Raw genomic sequence first — 24,470 nt, forward strand, 5'->3', positions numbered from 1 at the left:
TTTGCACATACATTTTCAGTCTGATAAAATGTTATTGTTAAAATCAATCAATGTAGAAGCCGAGTTACTTGTTAACAGACACTAGCTGCTGATAACATATAGCTCATAAGTAAATTCATGAATCAACACTTTTGTATTTTCTGTTGTTGCAACAAGTATTAGAAGCTAGACTAAAGTTAATATTTTTTACCAGCTTCCAAACCCTTAATCCAGCAACAACGAACTACCTAGATCTATAAATACAGTTCAAATTGCACACAATTCCATCAACTCTGATCAAGAAAGATTTCGGAACACCTCAATCTTGAATCATTAAGTAATTCATAAATCGTTCTTTTCGCAAGGAAATATTGTACTCTGGAGAATCTATTAGTTGTAATCAGTATAAAATGTTAAAAAGTCTCAAATGTTTTCCTCGAGTGTTTTTAAAAGTGGCTGATATTGAGTTCCTATTTAGATATGCAAAGAGCACAAAAATTCGCAACTAAATAGTCATAAATTCACCTGTGCCTCTTGAACGTAGAATTTCGTATAAGATGTCAAAGGTCCGATAGATTGTCTATCCTTTCAAAAAGAACGATATTTTAGTCTCAAACTGCCATTATCGTCCTTCATCATAATTCAGGAAAGTAAAATGGGGAGAGTAAAATTTTAAAAGGGTATTAACAGATAACGAAGACTGGTTCGAATATCCGTTGTTGTCATCAACTCAAGAAGATTGCGGTGCCTTTGATCTAAAGTTTAGAATCATCATCAGTTTGAAGTTTAAGTCAGAGCATTTTGGCTCCCTTTGAAATATTTAATCACCCCTCCCCTTCTGCACCTAGAACATATGGAGAGGGTCGCACCCCTAAAACTACCCCCTCCATACTCTGGTTTTGTTTCTTCACTAATTTAGCCCTGTCTAGAATCCGAGGGTGTAAAACAACCCTTCATGCACGGGAGTGGATCGGAGTGCTGGACAAGTATAGGAACCCACACGTTCTGCCCTGGAGGGTCCTCAAAGGGAGGTGTTGGGATGGAGGACTGGTGGTTACAGACTGATTGAAATTAGACTCAGTGACATTCTTTAGAAAATATACCAGAGAATATACATGTATTTGAGAACTGCGTTTGGAGTCTACTTGCTTACACTAATCGTTTCAATTATAAAAAAAGGTTAATTGAAGCTGTTCGGGTACTAAAATTGATATTTCTAGTTGAAGTAGATGAGACTATGCTACAGTAAATGTGTCAAAATGCTGGCCAACGTTGTTGGAAACTAAATCCAACTTATTAGTTGATAAGACTGATTCAACAAAAATACAGTAACCCAATAATGTAACAGACAAACGTACACTAGTATAATACTTAATGTGGACAACGGTTTAATTTTAAATTGTATAGACTTGTTGGGTATATTAGTTTTGGGTATAAACTCAAAACTATTAATACGTAACATATAAAAATACATAACATTAATAATAAAAAAACATATCAATAACTACATTTGTTATTTCAAAAGTTTATTTTTATCCCTCCGCCGATACCACAAGCTTGCCATTTCAATCTGTAGGTACCTGTCTCGGCTAAGCATTTCAGTGTATCCATAATTTTACAACAGAGTATTGACGGACCAGAAAGATACAACAGAGTATTGACGGACCGGAAAGATACAACAGAGTATTGACGGACCGTTAGACTTTAACGAAAATCAATTTTGTTGCACTTTTGTTTGATAATTAACAAAATTCTTCCTTTGACCAAAAAGAACTCATGTTCTAGATTTCTAGTCTCAATGATTTTTCTATTAAGAATTGTCGCACATACGGTCAGATACAGATTCGGTTTCTACAATTACATGTTGAGGCCTAAATAACTGTGAAAAAGTAATCGAAATCAATTAAGTTTTAAAGTATTGTAACTTAGTAAAACATACTCATGTTGAAAATGTTCAACACTGGTTAACCAATTGTTTTAACTCCATTGCCAATAGTCGTGGACCAAAAAGTGGGACAGACGGACGTGGCAAACTTTTCAACTGGACTAAGAGGACTATGATGTGAATTATACCCTACTTTCCTTGGACCAGTCAGGTCTATTCATCATAGTGTCCTTTGGGATCTTGAAAGTAATTTGAACTTTAAAAACGTTTAGGTAATACAGGACACAATGATCTAAAGTTCAGGAAGAATGAACCCGTTAAACTGTCGCACAATTTACCAAAACACATGATATACGACTTTGTAACTGAAAACTGTCACTTAATGAGTTATCAACCAACATTATGTTAAGTGACACTCTTCAAAATAATTGCATTATAAAAGTGGTACTTTAGTATACATTTTAATAAAGGTCAGCTAAAAGTAACAAGGGTAGGCTTTTTAATTATTAAAGCTCCCAGGCGTAATTAAGGGGATTGTTTTTGAGAGGGAGAGCGCACAGGGGTGGACGAACAGTTACGGATCAATGTGACATCTTCGTCCACGGCTGTGTGTGGCTTCTGTGTTGTCCCGCTTCTCTTACAAATTTCCGCGAAGGCTTTTTTACCTTGTTTATTGAACAAATCTGCATTGAAAACATTGACCTCATGTTTCTTAGTTAAAAGGAATTATAAATAATAATTAACGCAAATAAACTATGTAATATAATAATAATAATAATTATATATATATATATGAAGTATGATATTTTACATAGCGTTGAATATTATTTAACATTCCTTTTAATCACTAAAACTCGAGAACGGCTAGACCGATTTGGCTCATATTAGTTTTGAAATAGTTGTAACTGTTAAGATAATGTTAGCAAAAAGAATGTTACATATTTAAAATTAAAATAACCTACATGTTCAGACCATTTCAATACATATATAGATAAGGGACATTGAAAAAACATACGCTTAGCATCTTTTTCTGTGTATTTTACTATTCATATTTTTTGGAATCTTGCAGAATACGAAGGACGGAAAAAAGCCTCAAAGGAGCTTTACAAGAGGTATATCCGCGAAAAACAACAGTAAAAGATAAGAATAATGAATAAATATGCAATAGAGAAACTTCAGGCAATATAATTTATTTACTTGTTCGTTACAACTGTTTGAATGTTACTTTTTCCAAAATTTTTTCAGCAAATGTAATTTTTAGTGTATATGTACCTTTAACTTAGTAACCGATAGTAGTAAAGACATGAAATCTTTACTCATCTTTAGGCTATCACATCACAATTTTATACCAGAGGGTTTGTAAAAATATTACTTACAAAATAAAAAAAAGTTAATTTAATTTTAGGCTTTTTAAAAAATATAAAAAATTATAAATACAAAACTATATTTTACCAAATCCTCTGGATTAAAGATGTATAAAGGGTCAATGTACAGTTGCAAACTTTCAATCCTGTATCTTTTATAGTTTTTAGGTAATGGTACATAAGTTAGCATGGCGGAGATATGGGTAAGAAAAGTGGCCTGCTCCCCTAATACATAAAAATAAAAAAGTTCTGATTAGTTACAGTTCAAACGGCTTATTGATACTAATACTTCTCTGAGTTTTATTTCAAAATAGATTTCACTCATGCAGCCTTTAAATCTAGGTTAATCGTAACACCTTACGTAATATAAAGTTCCTGCTGGGATTATTCAATTAAGGAGGCAGAGAAGCGGTTACATAGGTAAGTGAGTCAGCTGTGGAAGTGTGGTGGGGGAAGGGTGGTATGCCTGTAAAGTCTACCGTTGCACCTGATATGGCATCGACTACAAACGTCACCGACCTCCCTACACCCACACGCCATGAGCCACCCCATCTCTGGCACCCTACACGGCCTGTGTTCGTCCATTCCAAGTTTCGCTTATCGGCTGCGATCTAAATACACACGGCTCAAAATGTACAATATGTTGCAATTATATTCCTCCTACGATCGTAGTACTCGTAAAACAAAAAAAGTAAAACTTCGTAAGTAATTGTGTATATAGAAATTGGAGTATATGCAATGGAGTATATATACAGGGTGTAAATTAAGTCCTGATATGCATGATACATTCCAAACGGATTGAGTTATCGATGTAAAAACTTCACCACACCTATTAAAATACTTTTTTGGATCTTTTGAAAAATAAAAATATCCCCCCCCCCTTCAAAGGGAGGAAAAGGGGTCACTTTAAATTTTAAAATTGCAACCCCTATCTTGTGACATGTCATTTGAAAGGTAAATTAAAAAAAACACACAATGACATGAACAAAACAACTCTACGACGATCTTAGCAAAAGTTATAAGTCGAGAGAATTGTGTAAGAGCAAATATCCAACAAGTGGTAAACAAATGTGAACGTGTAAAGAAGGTCCAGGACCAAAGAAGACAACATCAACGATGTTGTGGAATTGTTTGTCTGGCAACATGAGCGGGAATAAGAACGTCAATAACGGATCAAAATTGCAGAATAATAAGTAAGTTTTTGTTTTTTGATTAATTCAAATGGAATAATATTTCTATTCCAATGTTTTCCTTGATTCTGCAGTTTATATCAATCACAAATCATATTTTTGTATTTGTTGATTATGATGCCTAAGTTATAGCGTTGGAAATATTGTTAGGAGAACAAACTGGCACGAATAATAATAGTATGTTTTGATCACAAGTAAAGTTATATTCCAAAAGTGTTCCGGTAGTTCAGTTCTTTTAAAACAATCACAGAACTACAGCGCAATGGTGAGGTCGATGTTTCTTGGATGGCTAGTACATCCTCGGCCACGCGCATAGAACGTTTGGCCTATCTGTAACTTGGTTTCCGGTCATCCTACAGTAAGTGTTTTTAAATGTTTAAATTAATAAATATACTTAAATATAAAATGTTCTAAAAACCAAGCTCTAAATGGAGTAAGCTGATAAAGTATCAAAGTACTCGACCGAAGTAATGACATTGCAGATTAAGTTAAAATGTTCCATCTTTATATCAAACACCCATTGAATAAAGTAAATTCATGACATGTGTTGGTAAATCACTGAAAAATGTCATATAATTTACTGTATACTGTAGTTTTTTATTTGTAATTTTTATCGTTGTGATCATGTTTACGTATGAAACCAGTGTAAAACTGATCGAACCTGTTACTTTTGATCCCAAATTCAATAGTGGTTTTCGTTGACCAAGTGGAACCTACGTACCGGTATCAAGTTTCAAGTTACTAGAAATTTTCGTACGTCAGATGGACAGACGACACGATTTTGAAAAGAGACTGTCGGATCCTTAATAATTATCATGGATAAAATTTAATTAGTCCTACACTTACAAGCTGCGAGAATAGAATTTGTAGGAATCAAATGTAAACCTATAAATAGTTCATCTATAGGATTCAAATGTTTCTTGCACTGAAATTTATTTTGTTTCTGTCTGTAATTAAATTATTTACCTCCCAATATTTTTAATCTGTTATCAAACTTTCGTTGGCTTTTTGTGCAAAACGAGTTCTTTACTTTAAACGACTATTCTACAAGAAAGTACGCAGAAAAAATCTGGGATATTTTAAGGTTATTTCGTTAACACTACAAAAATATATACATTTCAGAGTTTTCGTGTTTGGGCCAATTATATAAAAACCAACAGAGGCAAATGAAAGACGTTACAAATTATTAAGTGTTTAGTAACTTATAATTTTAAGTACAAATTTTGATCACATACATCACTAGGTACTGCAAAAAATCACCATACGGGAACATTTTGACTTTTTTTGGTGACGAATGACGTCTGAGGCAGATAGTAACGTATCAGTATTCTTTGTGAACAAAATATTGAACTTAAAGTTTGTACACAAATCGGTATTTGATAACGTCAAAGGTCAATCAAACAGTGATTAACGCTCGATAAATTTCCGGTGCAGCTTTGAAACATTCCTCCGAAGAGCCTCCAAAGTTTATGATAAACAACTTGATCTTTGTTTAAAGTTTGTTATTAACGATGGAAGGTTTGAAAGGATAACAGGATTTCAAACATTTGTCATCGTTATATAAAAGATGTAACACAACCATACAGTTGTCTTCTCTGAACTTATCGACAGTATGTAGGCTAGAATAATGATCGTTTGTTTTCCATCTTAACAGGCTGTCTAAAACATTTACCGCCGTTCTAAATTGAGCGCTCCTCGTCCTTCAATTTGTGTATGAGAGTATAGTCTTTTGGTTTCTCAAATTAACGCTAGAACCATTTCAGATCTGCAACATACCTTACAAAATAAAACTAACCAGGCTTCTACTTAATATTTAGGCAGTATTCATTTTATTTGAAACTAGCTGTTTCCCGCGGCTTTGCACGCTTTTCGTAGACTTTGCCCGTGTATGTGAACTTGTATGTGAATTATATTATGTAAATATAATTCAATTAAACCATTAATTGAATTATATTTACAACGCCGATGTAGAATTTGCCTTGTTGCCACGATCAAGAAAATATGTTTATGTTTATAGCCATTGTCCACGTACATGTACTTTATTATAAAGTGGTCTAACACTCAAACTTTAAGTTCAATCAAAAATGTATCTTAAAGACAATAAATATACATAATAACTTAGCGCCTTCAAATAGTGTTTGGCTATGTAATATACGTAACTGTCTCGTAATTGCAGTTTATAGTGTGCAGGCGCTTTGAAACCTTTTATCTTTTGCAGCGCCGCTTGGTGGTGAGTTACATCAATGGGCATAGCTTATAAACCTTCTCCGTGGAAAAATACATATACATACAAATTTTCATAATAATCATTCAAATAGTTAACGATTCCATAAAGGACAAACACAACCAAAAAATACGTACATTAAAGACGCGTTTTTCTCAATAAAGTAAAATATATTGGTATATAATACCCCACACTCAACAGATTAGAGGTGAAACCAAACCTGCCAATAATACACATCCGTCTGTAGAGATCAGTTGAGGGAATGGGTCTGTATCATAATTGTGAAATGTTTTTAAATCCATTTCAGCAATGAAAATTACGTAAAATTATAAAAAAACTAACAGCCTGTGATAAAGAACATAGGCTTTAACCAATCTCGATTGAGCTCCACCACCTTAACTCACTTATATAGGCAGATAAATATTAGTGGCAGTTTCGGTTTAACATAATGTTGGATGAGGATAGCTCTCCACAGTATGGATGTTTCGACCGGAAAATAATGTTAGATTGTATAATACCAACACTATTCCAATTAATATAGTAGTTGATGGAAAATATCCACATTACTCCAGTTATAATAAACTATGTTACATGTCAACTACAGTTCAGTCATAGTAGATGATGTCATATCATATTTAGTATTAGTTGAGTTTACAACAGACACAATAATAACATGATATATCATAGCTAATAGTGGTAAGGATTGGGTTAATGTGAATGTTGAATTTATGTCCATTTCTTAGTCCAAGCGCCTGAAATCTGATACTGTCACAGACTTCACTCTTGGAATTTGATTGCTTAAATTTTCGGATCAATAAGTGTCTCTGCTAGACCAGATGATATGACGTATCGTCATCATTGATTACGTTTAGCAGTTATTATAACTGTTCAGGACATTTTGGATGTTATTTATTTGTTGAGATGAAAATCCTTCTTCTTGCCCTTCATTGAAATATGTTGTTTCCTCTCTAGTAGTTCTGACAGACTACTGATCGATGACGTAATATTTGGGTCTCATTACGATCCAAGCGAAGCTACCTATAGGCATTTTGCACAAATCCTGCGAGTAGCTTCAACAAATTGTGCAAACAAATAACCATAAAACGCAAGCATATGGCGTGAGATTAAAAACGTCCTAGAGTTTTTAAATTGTAAGGACACATTTAGTTTCTTTGCACATTCAATGTGTTTAAACTAGTATATATTATAAACAATGTCTCAAATTCACAAATTACTGCTCTCCTTCTCAACAAAACGAAGCATACCTTGTTATTTCAGTTACATCCGGTAACTTGTAAGCAGATTCTGGCTACGAAGATCCCTCCCTGGTTTGAACGTATACTTGATGATATTACCCTAAGACAGTTCAATAAGCTTCGAACATATATTGTATCTTTATTTATCCTCACAAAGGGTTTGAAGGCTTGAGCCTCTGGCAATGTTTTAGTTGATGGGCTCTTTCATTATTGTTAAAAAGTCAAACTCTGTTCGGAGAGTCTTCTTTCACCCGTCAGCATCGTTATCTCGATGTAATTTTTGATCAGCGTGTTCGGGGGGCTGAGATTTTGGGAGGACGTAACTGACTCGCAACAGCGTTGTTTTGACGAGCTTAGCTGAAAACGTTTCGAATGTTACCTTGTTAGCGCGCGCCAGTCCACTGCACGTGAACCGGGTGCTGTAAGAAACTTTGTCACAGCTAACGTTTAGCGGAGTTAGGAGTGCCGCGTGATTTTCGAGAATACGTGACAAGCCTCTATAATCGGAGTTCGCCGGTGTTGGAAATGACAAGCAAGATGTCGCTGGTTTATCGTGTGGGCTGTCACGTATGATGGGGTGGTTTTTTATCGATTTTGTTTTCCCTCCTTGTTGACATAGACTGTGCTTCACCCGCCTTGTGGCACCAGCACAAAACAGCATTTGAAGAATGCTTTTCTTCAAACATGCCAAAATTCATATATTTTCTTTAGTACAAGCTGGAAAAGCCAAGAAGACCAAATTAGTTACATTTATTAAATGCACCTTGGAAAAAGGTACGTAAATTCTTCAGATGTTTGCTTATAGGGAATAGTGTATGGACTTCGAGTTCATGACCGAACCGAAGAAGGTGGGTGGAGGCACTTTGCTTGCATCTTGCTCAGAAAATGAAGACACTTTTGAAGCACAAGAATACTTCCATTTCTCCAGCTTCGTCTGTATAACTATGGTGTGCTTTGTTAGTAACGATAAGTTGAGATAGTGTGATGTTCTATCGGTTGAGCGATAGCTGTAATTGTCAAAGAATTTGCCTACAGGCTTTTGCCATGGTAAAATGCAGGATACCCTTTGTGGCTTTTATCAACAATGTTTTCATGCTTGGTATGCTGCAAAGCTTGCATAATTCATCTTTACAGCGGTATCCTTGTTCGGAGTGTGCTAAGAAGATAAGTTGCTTCGGCTAGAAGTAAATTTACTCGTGAGGTCAAAGTTTAAAAACCAGCGTAAGAATAGCTAGGATGGTTATGGACTTAAGGAGAACCTGTAAGTCATTGTCACTCCCTCAACTGTACGTATTAGCCCCACTTGTTTTGGAATCCAGACAAGGAGTAGCAAGGAAAAACTGGGGGTGGGGGGTGGTCAAGACAACTGATATTTTCCCAAAGTGGACAGGAAGGCTCCATTTTCCTTAAAAAGTTCTTCACCCCTATCTGTGTTGAAACGATATTTCAGCAGTACATGCTAGTAATACTGAATTATTCAAATAATAATAATCGTTTACTAAAAAGTTATTGAAACAATTGAAAATCTGGGGGGTCCGGACCCCTTGAACCTCCTCGCTGGTTACATCCTTGAATCCAGAGTTAGGTCTAGGCTCTAGTAGTTCACGTTTGGATCAACTTCCTACCAACAAGCAGCCCCAGAAAAGATGACAGCACTATTCGAATGAGCTGACTGCCAGACGATAGACTAGCATTCACACAATATAAACATTCTAATGAACTAATAGTGATTGTACCAAGCATGAAGTGATGTATGCAACATGTTAACTGCAATTGTATCTGGTGATGGGTTTGGCATTGAATAAAGACACCGTATGTCGATTGTTTATGCTGTTTATAACAGGCGCGACTTGAGAGGCTGTGTCATTGACTGGGGAAGATTCATGATTGAGGGGTTTGCATGTTGCGAAGGTGGCTCAGCATTGAGGTAATTGGAGTCAATCGAGCATTGGAGCCAATAATACTCTCCATGCTCCAGAAATACATTGTGTAGGCGAATACAGCAATTTTCTCGCCGTGCATCATTTCTCGCACCGTTGAGATCATGACGAATTTTGTCATTCTAGGGTTCTCCAAGGCAACCAACAAACTCCAGAGATGGAATAAAAGGACCGCCAGAACTGCAGGCTGTACTTGATCAGGTAATCGATCCAGCACTGGTTTATTCACTCATCTAGGCATCTGGATAATGAATTAAAACGTCTGCATGTAAGAACCAGGTTATATACAGTGGGTTTCAAATTTTATGCAAACAGAAAGATTCTTGGAAACTATAAGATATACAGCAAAACTATTAGTCGTCTTTAGACTGACCTTGTTGATAACTTATGTTTTACTAATTAGCTAATTTCAACACTGCATGCAGTGAAATATCAGTCAGGTTTACCAACTATCCGAATAGTAGATAAAACTTCCCTTCCCACAGCCATACAAAAACAGGTTTTTATAAATTATTTTATGAAAAAATAATTTATGTAGGAAATTACAACATATATGGTATTTTGAAAACAATCTATTTTCTTTTAATTAAGTAACAAAAATGATGATATCTAACAGTTTTGTCAGCTAGATGCCGCCTTCAACTGCAGCGTCTTAGAGGAACATCAACTGCGCTGGGGAAACGCGCAGAAGATATACTAGAAGATTTCCATTTCACTCGGGCTCTGTTGACGAGAAGAACAACCTTTGAAACGTCTGTAACATTCTGCAAGATTGAGGATCGTACTCAAACTTAGAAACTCTAGGAATGGTCTCTGCCCTTGATTTCCAGCCCGCTTGGCGAATAAAAACAGTAGGATCTGCACAGTCTGTTAGCAATCACTGCGACTATCCCTATCATTCACCACCTCAGCACCAAGCTTAGAAGCCTCCCAGAGAATTTAGCAGTACTCGGAACTCTCTCACACTACCTCAGCACCAACCTTAAAAGCCACCGCTACCCAGAGACATCGGCAATACTCGGAACTCTCCATTTAGGAATTTTGTACCAGATGGTTAAATGTTGAAATGTCAGCAGCGGCTAGAATGCCAGCTAACAAGAACTTTACAGTATCGAAGTAAAGATAATAGCAAAGTTGCGATGAAGATGATCTAAACTGCAATGTGAGAAGTTTTCGACTTTAAAATATTCCGACCCAAGAGGATATACAACTTCGTATCTGTCCCCACCACACTTCAGCCACCATGGAGGAAGCATTGGAAGTGCCTTGACAAACGAGTAGGCTACTGACACTTCCTCATTCCGCATATCGAACATTACTAACAATGGCAACCAACAAACTCCAGAAATGGAATAAAAGGACCGCCAGAAATGCAGGCTGTACTTGATCAGGTAATCGATCCAGCACTGGTTTATTCACTCATCTAGGCATATGGATAATGAATTAAAACGTCTGCATGTAAGAACCAGGTTATATACAGTGGGTTCCAAATTTTATGCAAACAGAAAGATTCTTGGAAACTATAAGATATACAGCAAAACTATTAGTCGTCTTTAGACTGACCTTGTTGATAACTTATGTTTTACTAATTAGCTAATTTCAACACTGCATGCAGTGAAATATCAGTCAGGTTTACCAACTAACCGAATAGTAGATAAAACTTCCCTTCCCAAAGCCATACAAAAACAGGTTTTATAAATTATTTTATGAAAACCACGAGGAAATTACAACATATATGGTATTTTTGAAAACAATCTATTTTCTTTTAATTAAGTAAAAAAAAAAAAAAAAAAAATAATGGGTCGTTGCATTAAAGAAAATGTTTGAACCCTAAACCTCCTGGTCTCTTTCTCTTTAAAAATTGTTTACTATAGTATTTAAACACTAGAGAAAATTTTGTTCAGGTTTCATGTAGAAAACGTTTTATAGCTATATTTATATAAGCTATATCTTATTATATCTACTAATAAGAGAGCTGTGACCAAACACTTTTTGAGCGCAGCGATTGAACGATTAACATTAAGTCGTTTGTATTGTTATTACACACAACTTTGTCCCTTTAATCCTTTCTCTATCTCTTATAGTATCCAAGATCTCTTCAGTGTGTATAAAATCGGGAACACGGTGTATATTGTACAAAGTCGTTAATGTAATGCCATTCTTTTGGGACTCAAATAAACCCCTCTTTTAAATTTCGTTGCGGGTTGAGAATCCTCGAAGAGTCATCCTTTTAATGTTTCTACTCAAGAAAATCCTCATTTTGATGTCTTAGAAGGTACTATGTAAAGAAATTTCTCTTATAAGAATAACTTCACCAGATCGATCCCTATGAGGTAAAAGCAATAAATCTTGAATTACCTGTATGGTTTTCCTATTTTTCACAGTATTGTATTGTTACATATGCTATTGGTGGGACAAACCTTTAACACTAGATGTTTATTTTAGCAAGAGAAACAGCCCGTGTATGGCGCTAGCGTGACGTAGGACAAATCGATCAAGCTATGTAACAACAGGTAACCCATAAACAGCCTGTAACTTAACTTGTACGGTCTCCAAGTAACAACTCTGTGACACTGATATTACACGGTACCCGTTTCTACAAAATGCAAGTTTTATGTAAGAAGTTTCGCGGCCTTTTATTGACTTCATAGTGACGTACGTGTTTCTTAGTGGTGTCATGAAAACATCAGAAATTCTTGCACCATTACAATGAAGTTTGCTGATTGCTGACGATTATAATGAAAATTCACAGTATGAAATATGTGTATAACGATAGTGATAAATTATTATCTAAGTCTATTAATTATTATTGGGTCTCTCTAGTATTTTAAACAGTAATTTCTCTTGCGTCCACAACTTCTTTTTAGGGAGGTTGCGTCTGTGAAGAACTCACCTCTTATCCATCCTATGAAATTTGATGTTTACTTCCCGTTGCTAAGTCTGAAAGGCATCAGATTTTGTAATATTGTAATTACTTAACCGATAATCAGTAATTTACTACCTGAAAATACAGACTAATAATAATTAAGATGGCACTAATTGGCTTAACCTATTGTAATTTATTGATTACACCATTATATGTGTTTCCCCTCCCCTCAGAAGGGCTTTTAACGAATAAATCAACATATTTATATTATCTATGAAGGTTGGTAAATAATCTATGTAGTTTTATGGGGTTCAAAATGGTATCGTTCCAACCTACAAAATATATGAAGGGAAAATTCTACCAGCTACTGAACGATTTTGTGGTGTTGGAAAGAAATGAAAGAGTAACTTATATCCCATTTTTATGGGAAGAGTGATGACAGTTTTGAAACCCATTTACATTTTATGCGCAAATGACGCAGTGTAATGGTATGGCGGTTATCGCGATATAACCGAATCAAGCGACATCGAACGAGGCTGCTGCTTGGATGAGTGACCGCTGAGCGATCCTATCCTTGCAAGCAACCCGCCTGTCCGGCCATTAGTGATAGTTCAGAAGTCACTTTTGAGTCGTTGATCCCCAGGTTGTGTTAGGCAGAGCTTCTCAGCCTTAACTTCGACTAGTAAAATAAAACATATTTTATTTTACTTTACTTTTATATTTAGAAAAATTGATATTAGTATTGCAACTCCTAAAACGGATTGGACAATTTTAATTCTTCACAAGTTTAAAGTAAGAAAGCAGCGGGTAACGCAGGATAGAAAGGCCTCTGTGGATATTCTGTATATTTCTAGGATACTTTCCAGAGATTTTAATTTTCCACTCCGATTCACCGGTGGCAAGATACAATCTCATTGCAGCTCCAGGAGATTAGAAATTACAAGATTAGTGGAGACAGATTAGTGGAGAGATGACAGTTAGGGAACGTTTATTCGTGGATCCGTTCCTCACGAATATTGTGAAAACAAACTTCGAACACAAATTCCTACAGATATATAATCTAGTAAACACAGAACTATTGAGAATTTGAAACAAAAAAATAACATGAACAAAGTTTTTATTTGTAGTCTAAGGACGTGTTGGATCAGCGTGTTTCCATAAGGTTAGGTTTTGTATTTCGCTTTGTGAAAACTTTGTGAATGAATTATAGAAACGTTCTTCCTAGAATATGAAAAAAATAACTTTTAGAGCGGTTTTCAGTGAAATACACGATGGGAAATACTTTATTGTACCTTTAAGAATAATATTTGAATTTATCTGGATGGAATTATATCCTTAAGCTTTTAAACTAACACTTTAAAAACATTATTGTTTTTTATACGGATATTACAAGAATAAGTTACGGAAGAAGAAAGAATAATTCGATTACTTTATAAACAAGGTAGGGGTACGCCATACCACGCAACAGGCTTCGCTGAGGTTGAGTGCAAAATTTCTAATCTATAGCTTATTTCATTTTCGAGATGTCCTGCGGCCAGATAGACAGACAGACAATCATACAAAAGAGAAAATTTTTACATCTCTCGCAGATAAAAGAGAAATGTGTCAGCCTTGAATAAATAACGCTGAGCGAAATACTACGGTTAGTCTTACACCATCATAGAAATAACTTTTGTCTATGTAGAAATAAGTTTCATGCAAAATTTAAAGCCTAAAGAAATCAAATCTCTCGCAGTCTTCGAACATTAACGTTCCATTCTGTTATGGTTTTCCTCTTTGCTCTATAAATAAAAATGTTACATAAAAACTTCATATGATTATACTTAGTTTATGTACAAAGTTATCTGTTCTTTGTTTAAAGTTTTTTATTGACGATGAAAGGTTTGAAAGGATAATAGTATTTCGAGCACTTGCTTTAATTACTACTTTTGTACCTTATATTTTATTCACCTATTTTCTTATTGACATCACGGTTAACCATAAAACTATTGTAAAAATATTTGCTAACGCTCAGCCATGCCCTATGGAGTGACCTGCACCATCATCTATCTCAATGTTGCTAATATATAAATGAAGCTTCGTGCAAAATTTCAAGTTTATGGGTTAGTTCGTTTTCGACATATCGTGGGAATAGATAGAAATTGACTTTTTTCATCCTCACGAGTGATAGGCTTCGCTAATGCTCAGCCAATTACCGACAATTGAAAGATTTAGCATAACCTCGAGATACTGGGAAAAGATTAGCCATGATGAAATATTATAGAACCCTGGCCTATTGTTGTTATGGACTTAGTTTAAACTGACATGCACTAGCGACTAGGTTATGGTAACAGCAGTGTCTTATCAGTTATAAACATATGATATTGAGGGTTTATCTGCAGCCGTGCACGCAGGCAGACATAAGTGTACTAACACAGAAACTGTTTATCATCAATGATATACACAATGTTTGATAAGCCGGTTGCCGGGGGCAGGGCAGTGTGTAGCATGATGATTGATGACTCATACGCTCCGGAAATCCTGACAAGTTGACATTACGTCATTCGTTGTTATTGTTCTCTGCGCAATTTGCGATTGTGATCGCAGTGCAACATTTGGCGGGAATTATGCTTACGCACTTGTAAGCATTTGTTACTATTTATGTAAGCAGCGGTGCATAAAAGAAGAAAAGGCTCCCCTCCCAAGTGTTTAAAAAGAAAGAAATCCTTGGACATAGATATACTTTTACTAATCAAGCATTTTCAGTTTTTGTAATATGTACAAATGAAAACAAAAAATATCGATAAGAGTGATAGATTTGTTGTATGGAACAACGCTTCGAATCGTAATTCTTATCAATATTAGAGTAGTTAAAAATTTGTAAATTTAAAATATTTGGTCAGAACCTCTCGTATTAACCACAAGCGTTTTGATACAAACATCTTAGAAATCTTTAGGTAGAAATAGAATTATAAGCTAATACGAATTTGATTTTATTTTTGGTTAGTACGCCTTAACATTAGTCCTGAGCGTTATCGAAGTCTGCGAATCGCTCGAGGGTATGGAAACATTTAATTTCTGTCTGTCAGAAGATGCATATAGTACATAGATACATACAGTATTTGGCTGTCCGCAAGATATTTTGAGAACGACCTGACCTATAGACTTGACATTTTGCATGAGGCGTCATTTCTATTTAAGCAAACTCAGGTTTGGATAGTTTATAACTTTTCCAAGCTTATTCGGAACGCTAAAAGATTTGTCCCCACAGTTAATTTGTTTTAGAAATAATTTTGTTAAATCGTAAACAATTTTAAATGGTGATTGATAATTTTATTAAATTATAAACGATTTTTAAATGGTGATTGTTAGAGTCAAAGTCACGTTGGACATTATTTTTTAGCGGTAAATTTGCTTGAAAATTTAATTGGTCAGGTATTATTAGCCAGTAGGATGATAGTGAGCTGTTACACTGGTAAGTCTTGCTATATAGCCTCGTCAATTACTGCATGTAAGTGGAAATTTCTGGTAAATTGTGTTTGTGTGTTTTATGTTTTCGCTGTCGCTGAACTCGAATCTGATGTTTTGAAACAAAAAGTATGTCGGAAAATACACAAAAAACGTGATTCTTTATAGGTTTTGGATTACCATCGAAGTATTTTGACCGGAACAAAGTACTTAAATTAAATAAAGAGTATAACATTTCCTACAATTTATGTCTTTACAGTTTTTTTGTAGAACCTACATGCAGGGCCGTACTCAGCTTTCGCGGGCCCCGGAAAAGATATTCGGCCGGGCCCCGTTTATGTCCCGCCACTCCGTACACGTATTGCGGGGCCTGGCCGGGGCCCCTTGAGGGCCCGGGCCCTGGTTATATTGCCCGTTTTGAATTTGTTGTGCAGTCTACATTGACGTGCCTGGTGGGTGGGTGAGGAGGCGGTTACAGCGATGAAAGGGTTCTACTCGTCGTTGTCCATTCGCCATCATAACCATTTCGGTATAGACTACCTGTATAGTGGTAAGTTCTGGTGTAATTGTTTTTTTAACTTGTGATATGTAATCGGGATTGCTGATCACGAATATGGCATTTTCCAACAACAATTATGTCGGCAAAATATTACAATCCTCTTTTCAAGGCGCCAAAGAACGTAATGTTTTCTATTTATTATTATTTTGTCTTTACAACAAAGAGATATTCATCGCCCGAGGATTGAAAATTCGCCAAAATTCATAGATCTTCAGAAAAAGTACGATTATTCTCTTTTGTGACTTTTCCTTAAGGTTCCTTATAGTATGTAACAGTTTAAAACCATCCGCATAAGCCTTTTTTATTGACAAATATTAAAAAAAATATATAACTACAACTGCAGTTCGTTTGTTACGTCTTCTTGCATTTCGCAGACAATAAGTTTCAAGGAGTGCGTCTTTTTGCTGGTAGCAAAAGTGTTGGTGTGAGTATAAAACAGTTTTTTCCAGCTACTTGTTCAAGATTTTTGATTTCGAAGCCAATCTTGAATCTGAAAATACACATTAGGATACTTTGCTACGTTGCAGGTTCCGTTGGAGTCAGGAACATCAACTACACAGCTGATGTTCGTATGGATATTTCAGGTAAGCACTTGTATCTTAGGTTATCTAACGATGGTGTTTCCTTGACAACAGTTTTATACAATGCATTACTAAACAAACAATGACCTCACACTATGATAGTAGTATGGCGACGGGAACGAACGCAAGTGAGTACTGACCACAATGGCGGTGAGTCATGTGACCGAACGAACGTGTACAAGTCTTTCCGCGATATAATCCCCCCCCCCACCCTGACAGTTGAAAACCAATGTATGCCTGCAAAATAAAAAAACGGCCAAAAATCAATTGTATAGGTACATTTTGTTATGACGATATACGTCTAAGTGAATACTCACTTGAAATATTGCAGAACTAAATACAGGTTTTTCTTTTAGCCATCCAATTTTGCCTTATATTCCCACAATTCCCAAGATCTTTATTCAAAAAATATATACAAACAGTACAACATACATTTCCATGCACCACAACATGGTGCGTGCAGGGACTTATAATTATTCATTTAATTTTCTTACAGTCATCGCGCAAATACAACTACTATAGAGGAAAAATTTCATTATTTTTAACTAATAATTAATAATGTAAAAATTACAAAACATAAAAAGATAAATATTTGAATAACGCTACTATAAGTAACTTAGTCTTTCGAAAATCAACATACAGATTAATATAAGGTCACAATAACGGTCACATCGTTTTTGGCAAAATAGATCATCCTATAAAAAAATGATTACTTGAAAAATATTCGACACGTCTAATCGTTACAATACAGGTTAAAAAAAAAAAAAACTATAAAAACGTACATTGCAGAAAATTGCACGCTCTTTATTTAAATAAAGGACTTCGTTCTGCTTAAAATTCTGATTTTTTATATAATAAACGAAAACTCAGAAATAGCTAATCACGTTTGTTGTGTAAAAAAAATACATATTAGCTGGAATGCATAAAATAAACAAAACACAATCGAACCAGAACTTTCCACTTTGAGCCCTTATTAAACACAATGGGCTGGGCTAATAGTGGAAAAATGTACTTTGATGTGTCAACGTTGCAAGATAATGTTTGGAATATAATTATCCTAACGTTTTCCGTTGTTTTATTGTAGTCGTTCCTTTCTCATCGCTTTTTCTTTATGTTGCTTGCAGTGTCCAAAGCTAAGTAAATAATTACCTTACACTAAGCTGTAAGTATTAGTGTCAGTCAATAAGTTGACTGAGCGTTAGCGAAGAGCCGAAAAAATTTCATCTATCTGTCCGCACGATATGTCAAGAACGAACCGACCTATAAACCAGAAATATTGCACGAAACGTAATTTCTCTATAGGCTCTCTGAATTCGATGATAGTGTATGTATGGGATTTGGCTGATCCTTAGTGATCATTTTTACACTCGCCTAATGGATAACAATGACGTCAACAAGATAACTGCAGAATAATAAATTTGTAAACAAACTGAGTATAACCATATGACATTTGAACATGTAGCCTATCTACCAGGAATATTAGATTATCACTTGGTGTGGTAGATATTTATTGTTTACTCACTGCTGTGAAACCCAATTCAGTGAAAAATGTGAATGAATCATGTGGTAACATATCTCGAGAAAGTGTTCATCTATTTTAAATTTTGAATTAAAATTAATTTCTACGTAGACAAGAACGAGTTCTATGATGGTATTTGTCCATTGATGGGTTTAGCTGAGCGTCCTTGAAGACACTATCATTGAGGTAGCACCATTTTTCTTTTGTCTGCCAGAGGGATGTAATATTTATTTTCTTTATGATTTCCTGCATGTCAGTCCAAAAGACATTCTCAAGAATGAAATGCGTTATTGTTTATGTATTTCTATATTACTACATAGTGGTAGCTTCAAGGGCGTTAGTAAATAATTGGCAAGGCTTTATGATTTGTATTTTGCCCTATTCTTGGAAAGTAATTTCTACGCCAACGGCGTTTAGCTGATTATACTGAATGGCTTAAGGGAAAACGGTCCAGACCAATTTGCAAATTTGTATTGCTTTCCCACGGTAATCGAAGCCGTGACCTCTCTATAGGAGAGTCGCAAATTACTCATACAATAAGATGAAGTTCAAATTATATAATTTTATACACTATACTAAAACAACAACTGTACTAAAACGTCAATCTACCGTCACACATTGCATAACATGGTAGTTTAGGTTATTGACAACAGTTGTTCTGCAAAACAGATGTATCTTACAAACGCTTTGATAATAAAAAGGTATTTTTATTTTATTTATTTGTTTATAACGCAGTCTACCCCAAATTAACATTTTGGATATAGATTTTAGAAAAGAAACAATACATGAGACACGTAAATAAATCAATGAAACAAGGGCGTGTTGTGGATTACATTTTCATTACTCTTTTATAATGGTGATTGTTATCATAGAAACTCTAACATAAACTGCACATTTTTTTGTATTTAACTTTTTTGCCTTTTTTCATGTTGCTTCCTAATACTTACAGCTTATTTATTACTTGAATGGTATTGATATTCTATTTTTACTTAATATTTCATATTACGTGTCCTTTACTTTTTAGCTTCATATTTCACTTGGAATGTTGCTTATTATTATTTATAGTTTCATTTATTAGTTTTATGGTATTGCTGTTATATTTTAACTAAGCCAATTATTACTCAGCTTTACAAATAATGCAATGATATTTTTAGGTATCCAATTTGATAATCCTTAATAGATCTTTAATAATAAAGGATACACATGCATAGAAGATTATTTTTTAAACATCTAACTTTTGACGGTAAACGTTATTAAGAGAAATTTAATTCTATAATTTTAGACAGTAATGTGTTATATCACAAAAATGTAAATACAAATATACGAGCATGCTGTGTATTTTTGTATATTTTACCACATAACCGTGATAATAATATTTTTCTCTGGACGGAATTTTAGGGAACAATATTTTTCCTTGTACCATATTATACTTTACATAACACAGTGATGGAAAACAAAGAAACATTTTAGTGAAGTCAGTCAAGGGTAAGAAGTTAGTGTCTATTGTTGTGCAAGAGCTTATCGAAAACCGTAAACGCACAAAGCGGACTTTGAGTGAAATGACACAACCGATTTTAAACAAATACCATCGCGTCATCGTATTGTCTTCCACAGGGTACTTGAATTGGGCTGAAATATTTATTTAGACTCACCTTGCTCAAAATGGCCAATTAGGAAGGTTATTAGACTTAAAGTTAAGGATGCACACTTAAGGTTGTGGACTGACCTGCCATCCTTGCAAGAGCAAGCTCCTGTCCACAGTCCTGAGCCACATGACAGCGTCTCCGGCCTGGAAGTCCTTCAGGCGGTAGCACTTGGTGTGGAGGTAGATCCCGAGACATTTCAGGAGCTCCGAAGTGGACGCTTGGATCACAGTCTTCTTGGGCGCCAACTGCTGTGCCGGCGCGGGTAGTAGCTGTGCCTTAGGCGCCAACTTGTCACTGACATTGTTGTGGTTGTTGTTGGTGTTGTTGGCACGGACGAGGTCTAGGCTGGCGGACGAGGGGATGGAGTTTACCGGCGGGTAGTAGCACGATATATTCTGGATATTCTTGTTCTTGTCGACCACTATGGGGTTGATGTTGTCGACCAGTGGTTGCCGGAAAGTGGTCAAGTTCTTGTTCTTGTTGTCCAGCTTCTTCTTGTTGTTGTTCGCGGTGGAGAACCTCTTCCAACTGAGCGCGTTTATGAAGAGCGAGTGCTTCTTGAAGTTCTTCTCCAGAGCGTTCTTCTCGGAGATGATCCGGGCGTTCTCATTGTTGATGTTGTTGTTGCCCACGACCACGGAGGCGCTCATGGTTTTCTGCTCGCGGTTCTTGGCGTTGTTGAGTTGCTCGTAGCTGAAGTTGTTGAGGGTGTAGTCCGGCCCGGGTCCCGTAGTACAGTGGCTGGCGGTGGTCGTGTATACGGGGCGACGTTCTCGCGGGCTGAAACTCAACACTGTCCCCATGGTGTACTCACTGTCTCCAGTCCATCCTCCGGTCAGTCACAGTGGCGGTCGTCACTCCGCGGTGGCTCGGGCTCGTCTGACTCACTCTGTCTCCGGAGCGAACGGTTCTGCAAGAACGAAACCTTCCCGGGAGTCGATACAGGGGAACTGTTTGCCTCCGAATACGGTAAAATGTTCAGAAACAACTTGTGAAATCTCACCCAGTGAGAATATTAAATTATTGACAAGTGTTGGAGGGCACCACAATATATAGACACTTTACGATCATCGAGGTAATTTTAAGAAATTAATTACGATGTTATGGTAATTTTATATTTTGGTACATAAAAATCAGATTTTACCACGGCACTCATTCTCACATCAACGCATATTTATCCTCCTAAAATTAAACGAACATATTCGCATGTGCACCTTGGGTCCAAAAGCGACGCAGTGTGACGTGATGGAACGTAACGGACTGATTATGTTCTTACTAACGTGACATCTATACGAACAGAGTTCGATAATCAAAGGAGCTGTTTCCCCGACACCGCTAGCACCGCAATGAACGGTTCATCGCCGGAACGACATCCCCAGTGCCGCGACTGCCGCGGTTGCCATGACAACTGGTCGATAAGGACCTGCGCGCTCACTGGCACCTCGGGTCGATACTCCTACACACTGCTGAAGCCGCTCTCTGCGAGTTCCTTCGCTAAATCATTCACCTGCCAGTAGCCCCCCATTCACCCGTCAATCCAGAGCCGATAAACAACGCTTTGGGGGGTCTACACTAACCCCCTATGATTTTTTGTAATAGTTTTCTAGTATTCCCAGGGGTTCACACGTTTTGAATTAGGCACTCAAACAAATCTGGATATTATAGCCAAAGGTTTAGTAAGACAGAAGCTGGACTGTACAGCTCTTCCTCCCAAAATGCAGCCAAATAAGAATAAAAAATAACCTGAAAGTTCCCGATAGTTTTCTCAACAAGTAAAACTAAAAATAACTCATCAAAATGTTATTACTTTTTTAGTGTAAGCTCAGTTGACATTGTGTTATATAAAATTGGAAAACATTGCGTTAGTTTCCATTTGGTGTTTGTTAATGAAATATTTTAATAATACGGACATAGCAAGAAATTTGCTTGTTACAAGCTATATACGCTTGTGTAACCGTGTTAATATTCAACAAAACGAACAGACAACTTTTTGGAACAACACAAACTAGGAAAATGAAACGTTTGTTTAAAGTTCTACAGTTTCCTGCATTATTTGATAATATTTATAAACTATTTATAAATATTATAGTATTTTAATCATGCTTTTTAATTCTACATTCTTTTAGTTACAGTATACGAAAGCTCTCCGTCCCAACCTTGAGTTTCTGCTGTCATATAATGTTTTGTCTATATATATATCTAATCATAATTGTCTTTTGTATAATCATATTTTTGTCTACAAGTACTCTATATTATAGAGTACTTGTAGACAAAAATAAAAATAAAATGTATTCTCTCACGTTGCAAGTTTTTTTCGAAAAGGACATGGGGAAGAATAGAAAAGTAATTTTTCTCAACCTTTATAAATAAGGCAGCTTCTTCTGTGATCAATAAAAACAGAATGAAATCATGTTTGCAAAACAGTATTTCCTGTCTCTGTGAGAAATAATGAGCATTTTAAATCTGAAAAGCTGAATAGTAGAAGGATTCCTCACAATTGCTTGCGTCACAGTAACAAATAAATCATGTTCAAAAATCCCTCATTTAAAAATCAGTGGGTTATTATTGTTAGTGACCTATTTTTAGATCACAATTTAGCGCTCTTTAAGTTTATTAGTTACACTGTGAAGCTTACATTTTCAATATGTTGAAGCAAATTACAATTATCATACAAACGCTATTTTCTGTGACTTACTATAGAGCCTTAGAGTTATTATAGAAATTGTTTTATCATCGTTTGCCAACGCGATAAAGACAAGTACTGAAAGTCGACGTTTTCAACCACTCAATGGACTATGGTTGTCTGACGTTTATTTACCTTTTGTTCTCGACTTCTCGTGCCTGGCGGTCTTAAGTGTGTCAAAGCTAAAAATATCTTAGAAAGAATTTTCGTTTAATACTTTTAACCCCGTCAATACCGCCCTATTTAGACTCCACCACAAGTAACTCAGTTGATGATCGATTTCTTTCTACAGGGCAATTATACTTGATTCGGCGAAAAACTAGGTTGTGTTCTTATACAATCCAGATTGTCTCTCGATTCCTGGACAGATAGGACGAGTACTTCACAGTCTAGCCACAGTCGACTCTGGGCTGGATTTACATATGGCCTATAGCCCGACGACAGGATTCAGAGGACGGCAAATTTTGGTAAAAAAATAAATTATTCCAAAAGTTAAAAGTATGTGAAAAAATTACTTGTAATAAATGTGTAAACTTAACAATTTGTAAATTGGAATTGTTTAAACAATCATTCCCTTAATATAATCCATTTATTTCATAGTCCTAACATTAATGAAATATGGTATGTTCCGGGACGCGACAGTATTCGCCCGCAAGTAGTCAGCCGATAGCTCTGGGCCTCTGGGACTTGAAGGCATCGTTTGAAGTTGCCGAGCCCGCCGGCGCCGTCAGGTTAGGTTGCCGCCTCCTCCCCCACTATGTGATCCGCGCGGTACCAACCATCATGCGCCATGCGCCGCCGCCGCGCTGTTCCGAAATCAGTTGAGTTTGAGTTGGGGTTTTACACTGAGTTTATAGGTTATGTGTGTATCGTTTTCTCAATCACTATTATACTATGGAACTATAATCATGCAAAGTTGTGCAAAATAAGAAAACGTTAGTTTAAGGAGTTTCTTTTATAATGCGATGTTTGGGGAATTTGTTACAATAATTGGGTAGATCGTATCTGGTAGGAATATATGTATCTCTTTTATATACTATTTGTAATTAATATTTATTATTTTTATACGATTTAATGCTTAGGAAAATTTGTGTATAACGTATTTGGTAAGAAAATTAGGAAAATACGCCTCTTTTATCTACTTGGCTGACCTTTTGATTTGTGTTGTGTGTTTAATTTACATTGCATTCGAAATATTTAATAGTTTCATTTCAAATTATAACAACTACTACTCAATTCATTCTCATCCAGAATTTAATTTTCTCCCGTTTCCATTTTATTATATAGTAAGTTTTTAATCAAATGTGTGCAAATTACAAAATAATAAATTT

At 35.8% G+C, this 24,470-nt stretch overlaps 1 protein-coding gene across 1 annotated transcript in view; it reads right to left on the minus strand.

The window, feature by feature from the left end:
• LOC124361954 (cyclin-dependent kinase 5 activator 1) overlaps nucleotides 1-21,774 on the minus strand; it is a 60,370-nt gene extending 38,596 nt beyond the window's left edge. Inside the window, exon 1 of the mRNA XM_046816040.1 lies at nucleotides 20,537-21,774. Within this exon, the coding sequence (XP_046671996.1) occupies nucleotides 20,537-21,259 (723 nt within the window). The 5' untranslated portion in view covers nucleotides 21,260-21,774. The remainder of the gene's footprint in view (nucleotides 1-20,536) is intronic.
• Nucleotides 21,775-24,470: the final 2,696 nt, after the last annotated feature.

This window comes from Homalodisca vitripennis, chromosome 5 (assembly GCF_021130785.1).
Source record: "Homalodisca vitripennis isolate AUS2020 chromosome 5, UT_GWSS_2.1, whole genome shotgun sequence".
Lineage (NCBI taxonomy): Eukaryota > Metazoa > Arthropoda > Insecta > Hemiptera > Cicadellidae > Homalodisca > Homalodisca vitripennis.